Below are 9,637 nucleotides of genomic sequence, written 5' to 3'. Positions count from 1 at the left end.
GTGCTCTGAATAGAGCCTTGGCCGCCTGCTTCAACCCAGCTGTGACTGGAAAGCTGGATGCCATCTGCCAAAGCCCGACGGGAGACTTGCTTGTCTCAGCAAGCCCCTGCTTTCTCTGCCCCGGCACCTGGTACGTGTCCCTCGCTGCATGGCCCATGGCTCACAGGGATGGGGCTTAGGCATTTCCCCTCGGCTTTTTGCTCCTTTCGGAATTACCCCCAACCAGAAACACATTTGAGCCCGCACCTGGCCAAACCTTTTCCACAGTTTTTTTTCAGCTGGCTGGAGTTCCTCAGCGTTCACCCAGCTCTCTGAATGCTGCCGCAGGAGCCATATGAAGTCAAAGGTGCTTGTCACCGCATCACCGCAGTCTCCTTCCCACAGGAAACACTTGCGTTGTACAGCAACGTTTTGCCACCAAATACCAGTCCGGCAGCTGTATTAGAAAGCTATGTGATTTAGGACATTTTGGCCAAATTTCCCAAATTGTCAGAAGAGCCACAAAAGTGGCCTTGAAAGTTCTGAGAAAGGGATCTATGTGCATGCATGTGCGTATAACCTCTCTGGGGGGTACAGTTCAGATTATTAGTCCCTACTGCTTGATCGTACCCTTGAGGCATGCGAAACTGAGCAATTTTTAGGGCTTGTAAATGGGTGCTAAAATGCCATTTTCTCTCTCACGCTTGAGTTGGCACTACTGAGCAAAAGCACAAAAACTGAGGCAGAACTCTGACCATGTAGATGCATAGGCCGTTTCTAAAAACTGAGGCTCGTAAAGAAATATATCAGAATAGTTAAGTGTCCGATCATTGATCTGGATATATACTCATTATTCTATTTCGACAGGGCAAGCAACTGTTTTTTCATAGACACTCACTTCTTTTTATTTGTGTCTTGAATTAAGTCAGTTAGAAGCACCTACCACTCCTTTAGCATTTCTATACACAGAAGGAGAGCAAGTAAATCTGGCTCAGAATCTGCATTTGCATGATTGCTGTGCTTGTTTTTGCACTTGTTTTTCACAAAGACCAAAATATACTTGAGTTGCTCGGAAGAGCTGCTCCTTGAAGACACAAATCCCATACTTCTCAGCTGTCAGGCATGAGAGTTCTCTTTTGGGGAACAGCGACATATCAATATCACCAGGCTTGAACAATGGGCTTCTATGTCCTGCCTAAAGCAAAAAAGAGGTGCACATCAGGTCCAAGAGCAAAACTGATCTTCTTGGGCATTTCAATTAAGAGACTCTAGTCTTCAAAGCTATCTTATCTGAGAACCCCATAGGAGCATCTGCCAGGGTGGAGCAGGTATTGAATCGAGATGCCTTGCAAGACATAATGTTGGAGCTCTTCTTCTTGTGGTAAAAGTAGCTGCTAAGGTGGAATCGGAATTTGTCATGGAGGGAGGCATAGATGAAAGGGTTGTAACAGGCAGAGCTCATGGCAACCAAGTGACACGAGACTTGGATGATGTTCACGTACCTCTTGTCCAGGATGGTGAATTCCTCATCGATGTCTCTGATGAAGTTTACCACCTGGAGGGGGAGCCAGCAGATAGCAAAGCACACCACTGATATGGTGAGCACCCTGAAGGTCTTCTGCTTCGTCTTGGTCCATTTGACTTGGCAGGGGTAGGCAGCACCTGGGATATTTCTCTTCCTGAGGTGGTAAGAAATGGCACAGAAAGAGACTGATACTGCCAAAAGTGGGAGCATGTAGGACAAGAGGAGCATCAAGCACGAGTACAGCAGCCTCTCTCTCTCTTCATGCTTCCAGAACTCTTCGCAGATGATCATGTCATGGCCAATCTTGTTGAGATCCAGGTAGTGGGTGTGCAGCGAAGTGGGAACGGAGGCCATAATAGAGAGTAACCAAATGAAAGCCACAATGCAGATGCAGGACTTGCGGCTTATCCTTCTGCGAATAGGGTAAGCAACAACAACATATCGGTCCACTGCAATAGCAGTCAGAGACAGCACTGACACAAACACGGTGGCAGCCTGCATCAAGGTGACAAAGTAGCACATGACCATCCCAAAGAGCCAGCCCCGGATCTCGAAGGCGTAGGACGCGGTCAGCGGGACGCAGGCGAGGCACATGATGAAGTCAGCCGCAGCCAGGTTCCCTATCAGGAAATTAGTGGTGCAGTGCAGCTTCTTGGTGAGAGCAATGAGAAGGATGAGGAAGAGGTTCCCTGTGCATGCCACTGTCACCAGGGTGGCATAGAGAGGGATGAAGAGTGGTTTCAGCTCCAAGAGGAGGTCCAGGCCAGTGAACAGAGGTGCTGAGCTGTTCTGCCAGGAATCATTTGGGAGCTGACTGTAAACTGTGCTAGGTCTCTCCTGTAACAGATTCTGCTTCTCCATGCTTTAAAGTCAAACAGAGACAAATTTGTTAGTCCTGAAGAGGAAAGAAATGTGCTCTGTTTGTACTTTTGGGACAGAGGAACCCATCTCCAGGGCCTAGGTCCCCTTTGGTTGCCAAAGCCTGGGCTAGCAAAGGTGATGCTGGGCTGTCTTTAGCTGGTCCTGATTTAGGGCAGGGTATGGTTTTCTGCCATATGTCAGAATAGCCCAGAGATTACTGTCTGTTAGGCATCTCCATTGGCCTGCAGTAGGGCTGTCCTAGCAGCCAGAGGTCAAACCCTAGGTGCACTCTCATCCCTTAAGCCTGATGGGATGTGGAGACAGAGATGTCACGACAGCACCAGTGCCACCACCTCCTGGCTATTTGGGCTTGCATGACTCACGCTCAGAGGCGGTGCTGCTAGCCGTCACCTGCATGGACAGCCCTGAGGTGGCCAGAGCAACACTTGGGAAGCTCAGGAAAGCCTCCCCGACTGAATGGGAAGCTGGTGTCCTCCTCCTTGGTCCTTGGAGTATGGCTGACCACATCATTAGGCCTCTCGGTCCTCAGGGAGGGGAGCCCTGCCACAGCCAGAGCAGGGGACTGAGGGAGGAAGGGGGCAGCACCCATGCATCACCCAACGGTGGGAGAGAAGGTGGCCAAAGGGGTCTCAGAGCCCTGTGTTGCCTGTAGTGACACACCAACTGACTTAAAAGAGGCTGGTTTTTTTAATTAAAAAAAAAAAAAAAAAAAGAACATCTGCAGTGGCAGATGCAGAGCTGAGCATTGGTAAGGAGAAAAATTGAAACTTGGCTAAGAAATGGTTAATCATCTGGTTGCAAAGCCATGGGAAGCTGGCAGTTTGGAGCTGCAGGTCACCTCCAGCGGCTGGGGATACCTAACGGAAAGTAATCTCTGGGCTCTTCTGACACACGGCAGCCAAAGGCGCTCCTGCATCTTTGCTTTTAGCTTTGCACCTGCCAACTCTGTTCCCTACCCCGTGCTTCCTCCCTCATCCCAGAGCAGCTCTCCGTCCCACCGCTGCTCTCGGGCCACCCAGCCGGCCTCCCCACTATCCATCCTTTCCACCCCGCGGAGCCCAGCCCTCCTGTGCCCTGCACTTTGCCCACTGATTTCACACCAGTGCACTCAGCTGCCGGGCTAAGAGACAGCTCCAGCGGGGACGACTTCAGGTCGCTCCAGCTCATGCTACGCTCAGGGTCCTTCCTTTTCCCCTTTCCAGATCACTCTGCCTAATTGCCCGTGAAGCTTGCTCTTTCCCTTCCCCAGATGGTTTTCTTCTACCTTTCCTTGTAGCAACAGCCGCCATAGGGAGCACTTGCCGATACTGGATGTGTCCGCAAAACTACTTACACCAGTAGAAGGGGGGTGCCGAATCTATTCTGGCAGAAGCCACAAGGAGATGAGGACTTACACTCCAGGACACTCCTCTCTGACCCTATACTGTCAAATTTAGCTTTCCGTCCACCCCACTGGAACCTGAACAGTTCTCTTCTTACCTCCAGTGGACAGTGAAAACAGCATTAATTAACAAACTCCCTATAATTTACTGAGAGGGATCATGGTTTTCTACTTCACGCCACACATGCATAACAGCTACACCTCTCCAAGCACGCACAAGTAATGATGCACTACAAGTAACGCAGCTTTAGAATAGATGGACCACATGCCCTGCCCTGGTGAGGAAAAGGAAAGCTGGAAGGACCCTTGCAGCCAATAAGCAAATTGGATCATTAGTCTCAATAAGAAATATTCAGCTTTTCATTAGAAAATTCTCTTAAGAAGACAGGAATCAAGCCAGCCCTTTCTCACAGCACAAAGATCCTCTTCGCACGCTGATGCAAATCAGAAGTATTCAGGCTGAGACACTCCGGCTTAGCGGATTTGCACGGGTTTGGGGGATGCTGGAGGGGCTCCCGTTAGCGGACTTACCTTTTCATTAAAGCAAACTGGGAAGCCGAGTTTGCCGTGGCTCCCGGCGCCCTGGGTGAGCAGCACCGAGTTTAAATAGCAGCCTGGCTTGCAAATTGTTTCAGAGAAGATGACTAAGACCGTCTCATCCGCAGGGTGTTATTCACCTAAAGACCTTTTGCAGCCGCAACTCTCGATGCACTTGCTCTGCCGGCGCGTCCAGCGCTGATGCCGGAGCCGCGAAATTAAAAGCAATGGGGGGGAACAGGGTGTTCGCGTTCCTCACCCCCTCCCGTCCCCCTCGAGCTTATGGGCGTTTCGGGTGCGCCAGCAGCCTGCTCGTTCCCAGACGAGCGCGGCGGGCGGGCGGAGGGACCGCGCGGAGCGGCGCCGCCGCGGCTGAGGCTGCGGCTCCGGCCTCGCCCGCCCCGTCGGGGCGCCGCGGGGGCTCCGCGGCCGGTGCGGGGCGGCGGGGCAGGCGCAGGCGGCGCGGGGCGGGAGCGGAGCGGAGCGGAGCGGTGGGTCACCGGCCGCCGCCGCCCGCTTTGAGCGCGGGGTCTTCGGCGAGCGCGGCCGCACCGAGGTGGGGTGCGTGCGGGGAGCCGCAGCCGGGCGATAACCACTGAAAAAACGGCATTTTTGGCGTTTTATTCCCTGGGGGAGAAAGAGCAATAAATAAATTAATTAATTAATTTTAAAAAATTAAAGTCAGGCAAGAAGCCCACCCTGCTGCGAGCAGCACTTGCACCGCAGACCTGAACCCCGCTGCCTCGTGCGGGGACACATGTTGTGTCCTTTCGTGGGAGCTCTGGGCCTTCCCTGGCAGTGGTGCGGTATTTGCCACCCCCTGAGCTGTGGGGTGTCCCCAGGAGAGAGGAGGCATCGCGCTTGGCAGTGCCGGGTACCCGGCCAACCCCGGCCCTCCATGCCACTTCGTGCTGGGGCAGAGGGACAGGGGAAGTGGTGCCTAAGCAGAATTATTCCAAGTTTGGTTTGTGTCAGGGCAAGCAGGAGCCATGTCTGCTCATAATGTCACTGGTGATTTGCTTCTTTCTGCCAAAACACCCTTTTCCCCATTTCCCTGGAAACCTCTCAGGTCACCTTTTATCACAGATGTGCTCAAGAAACTCAGTATTTTCAAGAGGATTTACACAGAAGCACAACAGAAATATAGGACCTTTTCAATCAGTGAACCTTTTACATTCAAGGTAACTTCATTACTGCTATTTTTAAGAGTCTGGAAGAAAAGCTTTATCACTAAAACACTCTTTGCATGGACACTTTTTATTGAAAAAGCTTCTGCAATGTACTGCGTTTAGGACACGCAGGTAGCAGGATTCGATTTTTATTCTCGGCTGTGCACCCTGTTACAAGTAATGTAAATATCTTTTAAAACAAAACAAAACAAAGCTATTCGTACATTATTCATTCTTGCAATGAACATTGCTAGTTTTTAAAAACTATAGTTTTGGAAACTGGGTTTTTTCCTTCTCCCTTCCTTCAATGGGCAGGACTTGAGTTCACTCATTTTTGCAGGAGAACCTGTTTTCCATCGCTCCTCCGGAGCTGCTTTCTCACCAGTCAGGGCCTCACCATATTCATCTGGAGCATCCTGAAGGGTGCTCAGAGATGAGTAAAATAACAGCATTTAATTTTCTCTGGTTTCGAAATGTCTCTACTTTAAATATCACATTTGATACCTGCTTTGCACGAGCATAAAGAGCTGTTTCACAGATCCAAGCTCCTGACCCTGGACCTGTGCTCATCTGTCTCGGTTTCAGACGTATTAATATGACTATATATTTATATATATATATAAAAAATATCAATATATTCAGACATGTTAATATCACTGGGAGCAGCCCCCTCGCATTATTTACTGCCATCCTGGAGTTGGATGTCGGCAGCCCATAAAATACTGTTGCAAACAAGCTGAAGCTGTTATTAAAGAGTGATGGAAATGGTTACCGCTTAAAAGCCATCAGTCACTCTAAACAAATGCCCTTTGTCGCTTGCTTCTGCTTTTTTGTGTTCTTCACAGGGGGGAAAAAGGGGGTTATTTTATGTGAGAAACACTTGCCAGAGCTGTTAGGATTTAAAATGGCAGGTATGCGTTTCCTCTTTTTATCTATCTCTGTCCCTGTTCGTTCGCTCTCTGTTTCAAGTCTGGGTTTTGAAGAGAGCTGGATGTGCCGTCTCAGGACTTTGGGCAGCCCTGCTCGAGTGATTTTTGCAAAAAAAGAAAAATATTTCTGCCTTCACCCCTGCGAGGCTCTGACTGCCCGACCCATGCAGAGGCTGGCAATCTTATCTTCTTTTTTATTCTGTCGTTTGACACTATCAGGTTAAAATGCTGCAAGAAAACACTTACTTAGATTAAAACCACCGGAGCCCTGCAGGGAGCACGGCTGATGTTGCAGCTGTGCCTAAATCTGTCAGCAGATGCCGGGAGAGGTGAAACTAATTCCTCAGCTGGATACAAAAGGGCAGGCCATGCGGGTTTTTTTTGTTTTTTTTTTTTGTTTTGCAAAGGATTATCCAAATCAAACACTCCTGCTGCTCTTTGCTCTGTTCCCCATGGAGCCCAGCTGTCTGGTAACACCGAAGCAGTTCCCCGAACTTAGAAATAGCAATCGAAATGCTTCGCTTCAACAGAAAGCAACAGTGCCCGACATCCCCTGTTGCCCTCCTGGGGTTTCGGCCCAGCGCGACCAAGCGGAGGCGGCACTGGCCGTGCGGAGAAGCGAGCCTGGCACATCCTGGCTGCACCGCCGAGGTGGCGAGGGGGACGCGCTCTCGGACAAAACACCTGCGTTTGGTGATGCCGAGACTTCCTAGCCTCGGCGTCGTAGTTATAAAGGTAATTTTGTTCCCACAGCTGACATTGGGCTAACGGAGGAACATGATCCAGCAGGTCCCGCAGTGTCCGGAGCACAGGAGCAAGGAGAGGCTTGCTGGTTTGCAAGAAAACCTCAGCAGTGAGTCCTGGAGCTGCCGTTCTGGCTGTCCTTCTCCCAGGAGCAAAAAAGTCAACCAGAGCATGGCAGAGGGTAGTTTGTGCAGAGAAAAAAATATATATATATAGTGATTTTTTTTTTCACCCACCCTCCTTTGACCCTCCCCCCCCAACCACCTCCACAGGCATGTTCCCAGGCTCTTGCAGAACAGCAGAAGCTTGTCCCATGAGCTGGAGACACCCGTCCCCATCCTCGCCCCGCCAAGGGGGGACATGAGCAGTGCAGAGTAGCCCAACCGAGGAGGTCAGCGTTGAAAGCAGCTACAAAGCACGGGAGGACTGTCAGCACTTGCAAGACGGAAAAAAAGGAGTGGATGGGGTTCACCTCACGCGATACAGTGACAACCACAAAGCTCTTGGCAACTGTGATTCGTTAAGGCTCTGCTTCCTAGGCGTCAGATGACCGGCCAGTTAACCAACAGATGCCCCAAAAATTCAGTGTATTAAATGAGGAGGGAAACATTAGTAGCCAATTCAAATGAACGGCCAAGCACTTAATGATGAGAAAGGAGTATAACAAAGAGCAAGGCATAAACTTCTCCCAGACTGGCTTTCCACTTTCTTCCTGAGCTTAGCAGTGGTGAGGCATTGCAGATCTGTTCATTTGCTGCAAAAAATCACATTTTTATGGGACAGATATTGTTGCGTGAAGGAAATTTTGTTCCACGATGTTCTGAGAACCTCTTTGAATGCCTTCCTCCATAACCTTTAAAGAAGGGTTATGCCTCTGAGTGGCATGAGTGGCAGAGTGCCTTGCTTTTCTGCCATGCAGCCGGCAAACTGCGGAGCCTTCCCAGGGATGCGCAGTTAAAACAGAGCTGTATGCATGAAACGCTCTCCGGCATTCCCAAAATGGTATCGATACGCTGAAGCCTGAAATGGCAGAGCGAATTTTGCAAGCCACGTTGCTTGCTGGCTGCATCCTTTCTTTCATCCTATCTGTTCAGAGCATGCGCAAACTTTGGTTTCTTCTTCATCCTTTCTCCCAGCCTGCTGGTTCACTTTTGCCAAAACCTTTGCACTCTCTGCCAGGTAATGGAGAGGTTTTTCACTCCAATTTTCATTTCTGAAAAGCTTCCCCAGGTCATTTTTAGTTAGAAGAGTGAATTGCCACAAGATTGACTGACATGTGGATAAAGACTTTTAGAAACAGGGGCTTGGGAGAAATTAGGCCTGAAAGTCCTTAATGGGCATTTATTACTGCAATTTAGTTATGTCGTATGATTAAAAGGAACGGAACCGAGCATTACTTGCGTATTGATTGCAGTTGCGGGGTGAAGTTACTGCAAGACTTCTGACAAGATTTGAGTAGCTGCTGAATGGCAAACAAAAATATTAGTGCCCACTGCCTATAGTAATTACTTCATTTCCATTGCATTATGCGAGATTGTTATGACAAGCTTGGTGGTAATGATGAGAGCTGAAATTAAACCTGGGGATAACTGGCCTGGTGACCTGAGCGACTAGTTGATGTTAAGATAAAGCAGGCTGTTCCTAATTAAAGATCTCAGCAACCAAGCTTGTGGAAATCTCCTCTTTCCCGGGCCAGACAGGTTCCAAAAAATCACTCCAGAGGCCGTTCACAGAGACAGGGTCTTGCAGGAACAGGTCTCTCCACTCCCAGCTCCTTCTCGGTAGCAATTCAGCCAGCGCTCAGAGGAGTGTGGGTAGGCTCGCATCACCTCCGGCAGCCACGCTACGGCCCACACGCTCAGCCCCGGTGGTAAAGCTGCCAATTCGGCAGGTGATTTTTAAGATCGTGCTGCACAGCAGACAAGTCCACAAATTGAAGCAACTTGGCTGATTTGCCTCAGAGGAATGGTGGCAAGAGTTGACTAGTGAGATTTATACTTATATTTTCCAGGCGGGCAGGAGTTAAGTCACAGTCCCCACGGGACAGTGAAGAGTTTGACCATTAACTTCAATAGAGAAATGGTTTTACTGAGATATTTTCAAAGTCTCCAATTGCCAAAGCAGCTCTTCCTGCGCAACTTCCAATCTCGAGCAGAGGCGCAATTCAGCCCTGTGACCGCCATGGAGACTTTGGGACCTTCCAGTTGTCCTTTTCTGGCCTTTATGCGTCCCTGAGAGTAATATGTCGCTGAATACCCAGAACGCTGGATTGGAAAAAGAGTTGAAACAAAGCTGGAAACGTTAAGAAGTGCAGGGGAATTAAAAAAAAAAGAAAGCATCTCTGGCCAACACACGCAGCTGAATTCCCTGTGGTCTCCCTAATGGTTTTGATCATTTACTGTAGGTCAGTGGATTATGAATAGCACGAACCCCTCTGAGGAATTAATGTGGGCTTTTGCATTTTCCCTGCACCCGTCCACATCCCTGCAAG

At 49.6% G+C, this 9,637-nt stretch overlaps 1 protein-coding gene across 1 annotated transcript; it reads right to left on the bottom strand.

The window, feature by feature from the left end:
* Nucleotides 1-1,122: 1,122 nt before the first annotated feature.
* On the bottom strand, nucleotides 1,123-2,365 carry LOC106486719 (prolactin-releasing peptide receptor-like). Its single transcript, XM_013945361.1, has one exon. The coding sequence runs from the start codon at nucleotides 2,363-2,365 to the stop codon at nucleotides 1,238-1,240; it is 1,128 nt and encodes a 375-aa protein (XP_013800815.1). The 3' UTR covers nucleotides 1,123-1,237.
* Between the last annotated feature and the right edge of the window lie 7,272 nt (nucleotides 2,366-9,637).

Source organism: Apteryx mantelli, chromosome 4 (assembly GCF_036417845.1).
Source record: "Apteryx mantelli isolate bAptMan1 chromosome 4, bAptMan1.hap1, whole genome shotgun sequence".
Taxonomy (NCBI): domain Eukaryota; kingdom Metazoa; phylum Chordata; class Aves; order Apterygiformes; family Apterygidae; genus Apteryx; species Apteryx mantelli.
This window is presented reverse-complemented; position numbering and strand designations above follow the sequence as displayed.

What these genes read in the sequence shown, in the direction of transcription:
- LOC106486719 (XM_013945361.1), bottom strand. Translation starts at nt 2,365, where the DNA reads ATGGAGAAGCAGAATCTGTTACAGGAGAGACCTAGCACAGTTTACAGT.